The sequence below is a fragment of the Plutella xylostella genome, chromosome 8, assembly GCF_932276165.1.
Source record: "Plutella xylostella chromosome 8, ilPluXylo3.1, whole genome shotgun sequence".
NCBI lineage: Eukaryota > Metazoa > Arthropoda > Insecta > Lepidoptera > Plutellidae > Plutella > Plutella xylostella.
The window spans coordinates 7,639,050-7,653,805 of record NC_063988.1 but is presented as its reverse complement, the minus strand read 5'-3'; the positions used below and the strand labels follow the sequence as shown (position 1 = coordinate 7,653,805).

General features: G+C 38.9%; 1 protein-coding gene across 6 annotated transcripts in view; it reads left to right on the top strand.

Annotated features, from left to right (window-relative positions):
* LOC105390372 (POU domain, class 6, transcription factor 2) overlaps nucleotides 1–14,756 on the top strand; it is a 106,602-nt gene that overhangs the window by 20,838 nt on the left and 71,008 nt on the right. For all 6 annotated transcript variants that reach the window (XM_038114813.2, XM_038114814.2, XM_038114818.2 and 3 more), the window contains exon 3: nucleotides 3,179–3,276. In XM_038114813.2, the coding sequence (XP_037970741.2) occupies nucleotides 3,202–3,276 (75 nt within the window). In that variant the 5' untranslated portion in view covers nucleotides 3,179–3,201. The remainder of the gene's footprint in view (nucleotides 1–3,178; nucleotides 3,277–14,756) is intronic.

The window sequence follows — 14,756 nt, the reverse complement described above, 5'->3', positions numbered from 1 at the left end:
TTTGTTTGCTTTTAATCGCATTTCTAATTAATCCCGTTGAGAATAACGTGACAACTGTCGACTATGGCTGGGTTTTTTTTCCAAGCGAGTGTATAGCAGATGTCGGCCTATTTCCATTTGTTTCTGAGATTAATGATTCCGTGCGATTGTGAATTTTTCCGGTTCGGCTTTGTTTTTTTAAAAGCAATTTGCTCGCCTGCTTTTGTGGAGAGGTATTCGTTTAAGCGTCCGCGAATTGTAAGTAAGGTATTCGATTAGGAAAACAATGGTTTGGAAGGATTGTAAGTACTTTTTAACTAGATGAAAAACAAGTGTCCACGTTAAAATTACTGTAGTTTTAATTTGGTCTTAGATTTACGTCCCAATTTAATTTCCTTTTTTAAATTATCTGTGACAAGTACTAGAACCAAGTATGGCGATAAACGCTAACTTCTAGTGAAAGCATAAAACAATCACATTAGCTGACTGCCCAGGGTGCACTGGACGTAATAGGGTACAGTGCTCCAAAATTGATAATGCGCATAGAAATCTTTGACAGATCGGTTGTTTGACACATGATATTGAGTCCTATTTCTTTCGAACAAGGTGCAAAATGCAAGTGTTATTTTTAAGGCTCTTACGATTTAATGATTCGCGTGTGAAGATCTGCATGTGCATTATTAATTTTGGACAAGTGTACACGGTATATTTGATACGTCACTCGGAGAGAGAGGCTACTTTCGTGCACTAAATGAGTGCAACTCTAGAATTTTCTTTAACACGAAGGACCTATGAAGGAACTTTTCCATTATGATTCGCTATTACTTGTAGCGAATAAAATTTTGCTCAGATGAAATTTATCATATTTTTTTGATTTTATGATTGGCTTCATAAATTAAATCAAACTTTAACTTTCTACCATGCTTATATTAATATTAGTGCCTTCAGAATCGGCCTTACTATCTAGACTAGCTACGTCATGTCTTTAGTCCGCAGCCGTGCGCCCTGACCAGCGCCGTGACCTCCCTCGCAGCGTCACACCCCTCGGCCGGACCCATCGGATCAAACATAACGTGATATTAGATAGCTCTTCCTAGACTGGTTTTCATTTTGATAGTTGTGTGCCTGATTTTCGTACGGAAAGTAGCCTATGCGTGTGTGTAGGAGTAAGGTTGTATCGTGTAAAGACACAGGTATAGGACTTGGTGCCTGTAAGTATTTATTAATAGAAATATGAATAGTTCTAAAGTTTGTTGACAAACTTGACTTTCTGACCTTTACACGAGGGGTACAGAAGATTAACCATCATTGGTACTAAATCTGAACTGAAAAAAGTTTATACTTTCTAATGCTTAAATTAGCCGGCTGTTTTATAAGTGATATTAGTAGGTGCATTTTTAACGAGTGTATCGACCATTTTAATCATCTCTTGTACCTATTAGGTATATCGTCTTCCATTTATGAAACACATACACAAGCTCATCCTTATATCTGCATACGGGGAAGATGATCGACGTGGCGGCCTCCGCAAATAGTTCCTAAGCCAAGCTACGGACCAATGCCAAAACCTAACAGGCGTCGAATATGATTGCTCCTAATGCGTCGGCCCCCTCGACCCACACTTACCCCCCAGGGGGGCGGGGGGGGGGATGCGTCGCGTCGTGCTCTGACCGAGCAGTAAGTCTACCTTAATCCTATCGACAGTGGAAGCCCCCATCGAAGATTGTAGGCTATAACACACGCGTGCTGCTGAGCATAGTTTTATTAAGTTTGGTTTTTAGGTTTCTGAACTTGGTTGGGATGAGGTTGAATTAAAAATTAGAACGCTTAGGATTATGTTGATTTAACTACTCTTGATTGATTGGTTCTTGTGAATGTGATGTTTTCTTTCATGAAAATGAATGCTGTAAAAACGTAGAAAATTGGTTTTGCTTTTTAGTGGACACTCTGAAACTGTTTCAGAAAGTTATAAAAACTTTTATATATCTGGTGATCTCCCAAATAACTATAACCTGATGTAAACTCACTCATGCATAGTAATAAACCTCTCAACAATATATTTAACCCGACATCCTTCGATCATTTATGATCGTAGCTCACATCAACAAAACGGGCGTGCCTAGTGCCGCACAAAATCAGTATCTTCGAACTGCCCCCCCCCGCAGTGCATCAGAGGGGGCGGACAAGGGGCAAGAGGGGGGTACATTACAAATTAATAGCACAAAGACCGGCCTCAGATCGCCTGCGAAAATTTACCGACACCAGACGATTCTATACGATGGAGTGTGTGTTAACGCAGTGTCGTGGCGCTGTGTTCGTAAATGGGTGTTTATGAAAGGGGTGATTATGTAGTGCGGGGTAGTTCCGTCCAGTTTTAGTAATACATATCGGTTTATTATGGGAAGATGCGAAGTGTGGGAGCTGGGGTCTCTCTTTCGAGGCTGGGACGTTTTTTGGGATAAAGCCTCTGGTTTTATTGAGCAACAGGTTTTAACGTTATATAAGCTCTACTAATTAAGCTCCACATTTTCGTATCGTAATAACAAATCTGTAAAATGACATAACTTCTGGCATTCGTTAGATAATTTACAGTGCAGCGAAAGAACTGTGAATCTTCTGTGTGGTAGCAGCTTTGATATATCAAATTATGATGTGTGGTGTTTAGGGAGCTTACTATTAAACCTCCCTTGGGGCTTTACCGTTGACCCATGCTAAACGCTTCCAAGGGACCTGGAAATCCGTGAAAAATAAACTACCATAATAAAAAATCACATGACCAATAAAGTATCTACGAATTAATAAAAAATAATCGCAAAAGTCTTAGTTCAAAAGTTGATTAGAATGACGAGTTCTGTCACTATCCTTCATATGTTTACTTTAGCGGTCCAATATCATTCTTACTTAACACATGTTAAATTTGGTATCTTTTGCGTTCCGAAGTTGCGATATCGCGTGTGAAGACAATAGATTTATATTGTGTCTGATTTCCCCGCATTCAAGCGGTATTTTTCATAGAAATACCGAGTATTTTAAGCATAGTTTAGAATTTTCTCATCATCATCATCACCCTTCTATCATCATCCCATCACCATCGTCCACTGTTGGGTATCCTTTTTGTACTCCAATTCTGCCGGTCCTAAAATCTAGAATCTTATACGCTGGTAAAATTACTAACATGTGGTCTCCTTATCCTCAACAGACGAGTCGGGATGCGAGGCTGATATGTCGGAGGGCGCGGAGGGGGCGCGGCGGTCCCCGCCTCGCAGCCAGCATGAGCCCATCAACCTTAAGAACGAGGTGAGTCACTTGCAGAGAGAGTTTATGAATAAATAAATGAATATGTGGGTATAACTTACACACGGTCATCCGATCCCAAACTACGCGGCCCCAAGCTTCGGAAGCAGCTTCACTACCGCCTAAGCTACGGTGCTGTCAGATTGAGAGGTGCCCTGCTACTGCATCTGCTGTGGTTAAAGGTAAAGCGTCCAACCTTAAGGCCGAGGTGAGTCACAAACACAGAGATTGAGCCCTGCTACCGGGCCACCACAGCTTAGATTAGCAATATACGAACGAGATGGTTTGTTAAAAAAGGAAAAAAAAACTTTCCGCATTTTGTTTAAAGTTTAATTTTGTTTTAAGTTCAACTTAATGACAACCATAGTTCCAATGAATAAGTCACACATCTTCTAATTGAAATTATTCAAAACTAGCTGTTCCCGCGCGCTTCGCTTCGCCTTAAAAAGTTTTCCCGTGGGAATTCCGGGATAAAAAGTAGCCTATGTTCTTTCTCAGGGTCTAGACCGTATGTATACCAAATTTCATTCAAATCCGTTCAGTAGTTTTGGCGTGAAAGCGTAACAGACAGACAGACAGACAGACAGACACAGTTACTTTCGCATTTATAATATTAGTTAGGATAAGAGCTGAGTGATAGAAGTGGGGTGGAATTTGTCGAGACGTTTCTTTTGCACTTACACTCCATTTGGTTCGTATTTTGTTAATCTATGTCTGTGTAATATGTGTCTTAATACTGTGTCTGTGATGGTAAAGCAACTGGTTGGAAGATGTTGCCAGTAGCTTTCTTCAATTTACCCTAAAAACTAGGTAAGTATGTGCTTCCACAGGTACCTACATACATTGATTAGTTCAGCGACCTTTGTCCCCGTTCATTTTGGTATAAATATAGCATATAATGGCCAGCATAACCTTAACCTACCTTAACCAATTCTATGTCGCTTACTCTATAGGGTACAGTTCAAAACTTGGTTGATTTTAACCACGAGCGTTGTAGCCAATAAATATAGAAGACATAGACAAAATATTGCATCCATACCTACAGGTCCTTCAGTGACATACGCACAAACCCTTTTCATTAAGCATTCTTAACTTCATGCCCTATCAAGTGTTTAAAACTAAAGTGTTTGGATACATATCTCTTTTGCTGACTGTACGCGTTCAACCACCGCTGTGTAAAAGCCGCAACGAATATCTTGCCTGTTTCCAAGTGAATGAGACCCTATAGACTCTCACACAACACCTACAGAGCCGTATTCTAGCACTTATTTCTACCGTGTAATTATTTTTTCCGGTTTATGTATAATTGTTTTCATACATTACGAAGTCTTGTCTGTACAGACAGACAAGACAACACAGGTTGGATACAGTTAATTCACTTATTATAAACCCATGTCAGATAGTTATTATCATTACTACATAGTATAAAACAAAGTCATTTTCTCTGTCCCTTTACATGCTTAAATCTTGAAAACTACGCAACGCATTTTGATGAGGTTTTTTTAATAGATAGATTGATTCAAGAGAAATGTTTATGTGTAATAAATCACAGTTTAGTCTGTAGTGTATTAAGCATTGTACCCATGCGCTGCCGGGGCCGGTCGCCAGTTTATTATAAATACTATATTACTGTATCCACAATGCTAGTTAACGTAAAACGTTAAAATCTTTGATCGAAGTTCAACTAAATATGGCTCATTTCCATACTCTAAATTTAAAGTTTCAACAGTACTCAAATATAATGTTCTGCCTTCAGGAAAGACTTGAATCTCTACTCAATCTCGTGTTTGGATCCAGAATACGAGTCCTAAAGTTAAAGTGAAACAAACTTCGTAGCCCAATTCCGCTACGGGCTACGCTGAGACTCGCGTAGCACTCGTAGCCGGCTACGACCTTTGTTTTTTTTCACACTCCTTTCTTTTTCTTTACGTTTGTTTCGTGCCAGTTGTATTGTTGTAGGTTGCGTTCATGTAGGATGTTTGAGTTCATAAAGGATTGTTGTTTTCTTAATGCTTGGCTGTTGGAGTGTTTTATTGGGGGTTGATTTTTATGAGGAGGTCATTTAAATAATATTTAGAATTGTATTGTATTTTATTTACGTATGCATTGCATGTATCGTGTTAGGAAAATAAATGCGAATATAATAACATACCTACATAATAATATAGTAGGATCCTAACCGAAGACAGGTTAAGCCTCAGTGAAATACCCTATATTCGGGGATCAGAGTACCCTCAACCTCAAGTGACAAACCGTTGAGATAGGTCCAAAGAAACAAGAATCACGTATTTTGAAGTTGTTTACTTTCGCATTGTGCTCTTACTTAGCATTGCTTTGTACTTACATGTTTCATTCAACGCTAGCTAGACCGTCTATTATGACAATTATAATATTTTCCAGAGAAATACTGTAGTGTTTTGTAACAAAACCTAAGTTATATCAATCGTTACATACGAATCTAGGTTTTTTTACACATAACTTTTAAGGGAATGCAACTAAAGCACCATCTACATCCACCTAAAAAGTCCAAATTGGGAGCCGACCGTTGATGGTCCACTCCAAACGGAACCAATGACCTGCCGCCTCAACTTGCCTGAAAATCTATAGTATCGATTAGTACCGCGCTTTTTTTCCGTTTCACACACTGCACGCACACACGGGCGCGGCGGGGGCACGTTTTTAACAATCTTTTTTTCGTCCAACCTCCCCCCCCCCCCCCCCCTTCCCGCGGCCGCCGCGTCCATCGCGCGGATGCAAAGACCTCCCCCTCCGCCCGCACATATACGACCATTGCAAATGGAATTTCCATGAGTGATGGAGTGTCAAACGGAAAGTGCAAAAGGAGAAAAAGTGTATTATGTTAATTATTGAGCGCGCGGTACCTGCGTCCGTCGTCAGAGTTTAAATTGAATGTCATGTCGCCGTGTTCCCGGCCCCAACTTTTCCCGTTCGATTCCGTTTTCAGTTGCGTTTTTTCCAGACCTTTGTTTCTCGAGTTTACCCCCACATAATTAGGACATGAATCAGAAGTCATATTCGCTCGTGTTCGCTTCTAGTAGCAAATTCGTTCCGTTGTTTTTGTAAACAATGTTAACTATTGCCGCGAGATAAAGCTCGCATAAATATATTGTTTAACTTTTATTAAAATCTACTATCATCGCTAGACAAGTAGAACACAAAGGCCGCGGGACAAAGCACTTATTCAAACCGGACAACGCAACCACCAACTATTCCGACAGTCACATCGCTAATGGAAATCCCGAAAAAATATCGCGATAAAAAATAGTTTTCAAAAAAGAAGCTTACGCATTTGAATGAAAATTGGGTGGGGGCGAGCCGGCGCGGCGATCACCTATTATTATTATTATCACTTGCATTATATCTGCATTTCCCGACGCACACAGTCCTGCCTCGCGCCGCCCGAACGCCATTTTTGTTTTTCTTCGTTTTTTCTTTTTTTCGGTGAAATTGGCGGGCGGTGGGGTTGCCACCATACGCGCGCACTATGCGGAGCCGCATCAACTATACCATGTCTACAAGTGCACGAACATTTAAATTGGCTCTCATCAAATATTGAACTGCATGTAGTTTTTTTCACTAACCAACCTGCTTTTTGTGAGTCGCACATCGGCCGTGCTTCAATGTTAGCGGAACTTCCATCGTAATTTATTCATTAAAATTTGAAGTATCTTGGCGCTGGAAAAATTTAAAGTATCGGTTGATTTAGGGTTGTTGAGTTCGGTTTTCGGATCCGATTTTTGATCGTATCAATTACGATTTAGATTTATTACCACTTTATAATCATGACGGTATAGTTTTAGGTTTACCTGAGAGTAAATAAGCTGGTTATTTAAATCTGAAAGGATGCTAGTCCAGGGCCGCAACGTCGTTCATTCTCCATGTACATAAATAAAGTTGATGACTCCCTGGACCACAAGCGTAATAAAAACGCAATGCTAATTTATTGTCATTAAAAAATGCAAAAATTATAATGAAAGAGGTAGCGGAGGGTCCGGCGTTTAGGGTTCCGCTGTGAGAAATACCTAATAATTCAAATCTGATGCAAATTTGTACAGAAGCGGGAAGCCGGGATTATGATGATGTTAATGAAAGTAGTTTCAGTTTAATGTTTGGTTTATAAAATGAAGCACACAGGAATATCTAGTTTGAACATGCTCCACAATATTTGGTTTCCCAATAATTTATCAATAACAATTTTATTTGTAGGAGATCCGAAGCTAATACACTTACATGATTTTGTTTCAAGAGCAAATGCTTGACTAGCACTAAGTGACTATGTCTTTTACTCGAAATTACCACAGCATGCGTTACCATCTTAACTCCTTCCACCCTAACGCAGTTAACATATTTCAATTATCTTCAATAAGAAAGATATGTATAACTTGCTTATATTACCTAAAAATATCATCTTAAATAAGGGTCGGTCTATTTAGTAGGTTGCAAACTGAAATGGGCACATTAGATTTGGCCGTTGCGTCGTATGTACCGGCAGGGTTGCCACACGAGCTTGACAAACGACTTGGGATCTATCAGCTGTCCTTGCGGCAGCCCTGGCCACGTATTCATAACTAGGGGTGGCTATTTTGAACGCGTCGTGGGCACGTATTTGTGACGGCTTATTTTAGCGCTATGAGGTTCGATCTTGACTTGTTTGATTGCAGATGCATAGTTTATGCATACCTTATGATAGATTCAGCAAGTAGTTTTTGAATAACAAAATGTTTAAATTATATACAAAATTCCATGAATATGATGGAAGTTTTGAAGGACGGCAGTGTCAAATACTTATTATGTAGTATGCAGCGTCAACTTGTTGGCTCTAAAAAGCATTTTAGCATTTCGGAGTCCAAACAAAGTGGTTTTATTTTTCACATTCACTATAGGACATTGGCTATTGTTTTTTAAACACCATTTATTCCCAACAAAATCACTTCGTCGCCCATCACATCCTCCGAGACGACAATCTTCGGCAGTAAAATGTTTATTAATAAATTATGCGCTATCTATCACGCTTACTTAACGGACTTTATGAATGCAAAATGCTTTAGTGTATGCGTGGGGACGATCGGTTGTGCTTTGGCACTTAATAACATTAAAGAAAAAAAAACGCGAGGCAATAAACATTAAAAAGGGAGATGTCATTACTGACGAATTTAAATGCGGAATCACGTACATAACAGCTTTTTCGGGCGTTTTTTTTTCAATACACTTAATGCGTACTGTGGGCATCGGAATGAGTGGAATGGGTTGGCGCTTGTTTGTTTTAGAAAATGTATTTTTTCCACTGATTGTACTTTGCGCGGTGTGAAATGCTAAGTGTTGTTTGCAGCCGCTGGGGGGCTCTGGGGTCGAGCGTCTTGTAAACCTATCGCGAACTTGTTTTGAAAATGATTGTTGAGTTGAATTTGACATTAATTACTTCGTAAATGTTATTTAGTTTTGACTTCGCGATAGGGCCGTCTCACTTTTGGTTTTCTTCGGTGTGTCTGTGTGTGTACTAAACTCTATGTTTAATATTGGGACTATTTTCTGAAAGTATACAAAAATATGTGCCGCATAATCTAAAGAAGTTAGTTAAGTGAATGGGATAATTATTAGGTGTGTCTATGTAATAATTATATTCCCTAAGCACGTACGTACTGTAAACATTTTTTAACAAAAAACTATAAGGTTATACGTAAGTATTTTAACTGGAGCACCTAACCAGCAGCGATCACAGAACAAACGCAAAATAAAATCCAATCTTAACTCAATCAGCAAAATAAACGCATACAAAAGCGGCGAGATACCAGGCGGTCAGCTCCAATAAGAGGTCACAGAGCATTGAAAACCCATAGATACCGCTTCATACAGCCGTCCACAGAGAAGTTATCCCAGTTCACGCGACAAGCAATATGGCAGCGCCTACCCGGGCGCCCACCGGACAAAGGAGCTATTAACAATATGTAATGCTCAACTTAGATCGAATTGCCATCTGATGCGCGCCAGACTGGCGGCTTTGAAGCCGCGGTTTTGAGAACGCGTCGTGTTTGACAGCAATCTATGAAGCCTATAAAGTGGGCCTAATTTTAGATATCCCTTAAATTTTGGTTTTGTGCTTTCATGTAAAGTTTTATAGTTCCTACCGATGAGACTATTTTATCCTTTGATAAATATAGTAATGAAACACCCGCGGCGGCCCGCGGCGTCCCGCCCGCGCGTCCGCAGGCCCGCGCCGCGCCGCCCATCCTCTGAAAATGGAGCGGCCGATAAAAAAGGTAACGAATTATAAAAAATCGGAGGCACACAATCGCGAGCGCGGACGTGTGGGGAGGTGGGCGAAATGAAATGAAATAATGAAAAAAATGGGCAAAAAGCAGTACAAACATGCATTGTCCTGACCACCCACCACCCTTAATGAGAGTGGGGTGTTCGGTATCGGAGCGTCTGCCGGCTGCGGCGATACGCAGTGCTTGTGTCGCAGATTATCATCTGATTCCGCAGATCGCCGAGTGCCATTGTGCGGCGCCCGGCCCGCCGCCTAAGGAGCCTGTAATGAGATTGCTCTCCTAAGAGGTGAGGAGAGCCGATGCGCTTTCTTACGGGACTCCTGTTTATACGGTGTGGCTTTTGTGAAGGATTTACAATGGTGTAGTTTCTATTGTATTATCAATTCTTTAACTCTGTATCCATGCCTTGTGGAGTCCTTCAACTTCTCGCAAGATTAGACTCGCTCTCAAAACTCCTTGAAGTGAACCGTGCAGGCTTGGCCGTCGTCGCCAACACTAGTAGCGTGCGGGCTCGGGGGCAGAGCACAAGATAATCGAACATTACCGGCAACCCAACCCGTTTAGTCATCATCAAAAGAGCGGCCGAAATTAATTTGTTTATGCGAAACAAAGGTGGGTGCTGGCGGCATGCACCCGGGCCTCGCCTACCTCCCGAAATAAAAAAGAAAAAATCCAAAAAGGGGGGGCGTACCCACTCCCCCTGCCGCAGCGCGATCGACATCAGGCCTTCTTTTTTTAATCGCGTCGTTTTCACAATGCTCGTTTTTGGGCACACAGTGTGTGCGCGTTGCCTATTTTCCAATTTAGATTGCTTTGTATATTACCGGTTGAGCGATGCGCAATAGTTTTTAAGGTGCGCGACACGTGAGAAGCGGAAATTAAATCCCGTGTAAAATAAAACTGTCGAAGAGGGCGCTTTAACTCGCACTCGACACCCGCGGCCGACTCGGTAAGTTCACGTCGTCGTTCTTTGTTCGAAAATTTGAATTTCGAATTCCGTTGCGTTCGAATCGGGTTTAGACGACATTATTATGTTCCTATCGTTCATTTTCGTGTTGTTATTCATTTTCTTCTTTGAATTTTTCACCATACTCATCTCATACTTATAGAACAACCTTCCATGTTAATTTCTTTAAATATGTACAAAAAACACAAAATGTTTATTAATAATAGCTTCTTGCCAAGCATCTTAAATCATAGCGTCTATATTATAATAGCTTGAGCGTAACAACAATAACTAAAGTATCAAAATTCTCTTATAATTAGCAAGCGAAAAGCTATAAATATTGCCAAGACGATAATTAAGCGGCGACTGGTAATCACAAGGAGTGGGTCCAACCACCGCGACTGTGGAGCTCGGTTTAAATATCAATAAAGTGAACCACTCGCTTTACACGTTTTATGTACTTATGTATTTACATTTTGTGAGGGTGTGAGCGTGATAATTACGTGTTTTTACTGAGTTTTTTTATTGTATTGCTGATATACTTAATCCAAATGTAACGTATACGTATTTTGAATCTTTTAATAACAGTATTTTACACCATATACGGGTAACGCATTTTGAAACAAATTCAGCGTATCTGTTTTGATAAACAAATTTAAAATATACACAGGAAACTCGCAGACCCCGCGATTGGACCCATAAATAATTTAATCAACGCAATAAACAAAACCAATTATTCTATCAAAAAAAACTACAGTCGATTCTAGTTGCAGCAGTCGAGCCGCGGGCGCCGCCGTCGCTACGCCCTGTATAATTAAAATGCACACGTAATAATGTTCTAATTACTGACTACTGCATCGAAAACTAAAGATAACCTCAAAAATAAATGTGTTTGTGTGTGTGACGGCCCTTTTTGTGCTGCGCGTCTGATCATAGATACGCTATCTGTAGATACCGCATAAATCTTGCTTTAGTAGGGATCGCAGATGTTTGGTTAGTGAAATAAAGTTGTTTTTTTTATTATTTGGTAAAGGTAGTTATTAGTTATGACTTTATGAGTCATTGTTATAAATAAATAATAACCATGGATATTTTTAGTTCTCCCCATTGTAGAGCACAACTGTTTAGCAGGTTCGGTATATTAACGATACAATGGGCAGCGTATGATATAGATGCAGAATATTTCTGAAACGGGTCATATAGTCAGAAATATTAAAGAAAGGTCTATTATCTTCGTGCCGGGGACCAACCAGGAGCTAGATTGGGTATTATCGAGTAATAAATAGGTAGTAAATTGAGTCAATTGATCCCTTATTTTGCGTACAAATAACAAGTAAGTAAACAAACTTAGCAATCAATTAATTACAATTTAACAAAAAAAACACAACAAAAGATTGTACCCAAGTGGTGTCGGGTTGGCGCAACTGGAGCCTGGTAATAATATAATTACAGTTGATTAATGAGGCACATTAATATTGCGGCCCACTCGCCGGTCAGACGAGACCGAGCCCGTCTAATACGTACTCTTAGCTATCTTAGCCTATTTTTTCCACAGATTTTTCGCCTGCAAATGGTATAGCCTACTAAACTATTTTATAATACATAGTTTATCTTTATATGCGAAAGTTTGTTACCTCTTCGCAGAAAAACGGCTAAACCAATTTTAATGAAATTTGGTATGGAAATAGCTAACGCCCTTACTTAACACATAGGATACTTTTTATCGCGGAATTCCCACGAAATAACTTTTTAAGGTGTAGTGAAGCTCGCGGGAACTGCTAGTTATTGTATAGAAATACTCCAAACTCTGTTATTTTTAGAAAAACATATTGAAAAAATATTGATATTAAAAGTTTTGTTTAGGCATAACCTTTTTTATATATTTCGTTACTTTGTTAAGTACTATTTTTTGTAATGAAGAGCGTGGATTGAGTGGCATCTACAAAACAATCACAGGGTTATTTAAAATATTATTATAATTTAATCTTTGACATGGATTACTATTTTGTCTTTTTTTTATCCTCATCTTAACTTACAAACTAGAAGATAGTAATCTAGTTATAAAAAAACGTATTACCAAGATCTCAAATAATAAAATAAAACTGACCTACAAATATCAATTTAAGTGCTGAAGCTAAAAATTATTACGCATGCCAGAAAAACAGCACCCTATAAAAATAATTTTAAAAAATCAAAATTTTAATGAGACAAGCATACCTCGCGCCAACCAATTAAACCCTCTGCCTCAGTAATGAAACATTAATCGTAAAGTTAATTAAATAAAGCGAAAAAAATCGCGAACGCAATCGAATCCACACGCGATCCCATATCCGTGCGTTTTGCATATTGATTAAGTATTATCGGAGGCTGGGGTGCGTACTCGGTACCTCAACTTGGTGAAAAAAAACGCTGAGGGCGCGTTACTCAGAAAATTAGATCATATTTTTTTAGGTTTCTAAATACTTTATTGGATGTTAAAAGTTAATACACGGCACTCAATGTTGCAATTTTTTAACGTTAAAATAATCCCTTACTGTATTAATATTTCTAGGATTCGATGAAATTCAAATAATGTAGCCATGCGCAATTCATGCTAGAGAACAAGATGCCGGTAAACGTCAAAAACCGCCCACACCATAGACATCTTTCTTCTGGTCTGTCTTTTGTTCCTCCAAATAAGAATGTAGGCCACATAAGGTATTATGATAAATTTCTTCTAACACAATGCATCCTTTTCATTATTTTATTTTAAACCTATACCTAACTAGATAGTAGAGGTGCTGATAAATAAAGGTAAGTAAAAAAACAGGTTACCTCATATTTTTTAAAATGTTACAGAAATATACCTACATTTAAAAGTAATTGTGCCAAAGTACCTAGTTCGTAATCTTACTGTTCACGATTTTCCTACATATTTTTTCATTTAGCCAAACCTTTAATAACACACACACATATCCATCCCCACGTAGCTTGTTACGGAGCTTCCGTTTCTTGCAAGCAAACCGTACGTATAAACCCAAGCACAGTAGCTAACCAAGCCCAGCTCCACTACCAACAGGGGTCCACAACAATTTCACATTAATGGCGAGAAGCATAAATTATGGCGGACTTATTACCGCCGCTCCCGATCTAGTGCATACTGGTTATGATCAGCATTCCGCCAACACTTCGCTAAGTGTTCATGTAGTGTTTAGTTGAACTGCCCGCGTTGAGGTATGTGCGAATTTTTTTTTGATGTGTAAAATAATTGGAGTACAGTAGGTACTTTGATATGACTTTGTAGAAAAAAATGACGTCTTTTTATAACTTTTTTTCGTATTTATTTCTTACCTTATATTTATGTTCAAGCATATAGTATATTTTTATAGTATGACGTCAAATAAAAGTTTCAGATTATCTAAACATCGGGAAATAGGTATTATGGTGATAATGATAATTGATGATATATTTCATCTACGCTTCGCCAGATTAATACAAAATAATTCATCACTGTAAATTTAGGTAAAACAACAGTATTAATATATTATAATCTATGATCTTATTATGAACGTGATGCAGTCTAGACTTGCTAATCGACAGGCAAAGATAAGATAGACTAAGTACTGCAACCTACTGAGACAACATCGTTCTCTTGGGATATTATTCAGTAACTAATTATCATTAAATTCACCGTGAATAAATCATAGTGCAATTAAAGTAAGTTGCCTTATCGAAGCTGTGGGGGTTATACAGAGCAATTGCACAAAAACTTAGCTGTTATAGAACCCGAGGTTACTAGCAAGTGTTTCTAAAACAGCATTTAAATGTATTAAAAAAATATCTTAGTAGTTGCGTATGGGAAATCTCAGTGGCGGAAATAATAGTGTAACTTCAAATAACATTAGTTTTTCCCCCTTTTTTAAAAAAACGTTAGCAAGTATCTAGGTAAACTTCGCGAAATGTCGACGTAAAAATAACTGTTAAGAAAAACGGATGCAGCAAAGATAATAAACGCAATCAAAGGAGAGGCTGTTGGTTTAATTCTTTTTGTATGCATCATACTTATGAATGCAATTTCATTAATTAATTTCGAAACGCATTTATCTTCCTCGCATGATTCGCGTTAATAAGCTGGCAGCCATTACCAAAGATTGCGTTAAGGGGGAACTGGAATGCATTGACCGATGGACAGTATTCTGACGCTACACAAACTTTTTAAAGAGAAAAAAAATAGATTAGGAAAAATCGCCGTTGATTTTAATCATACA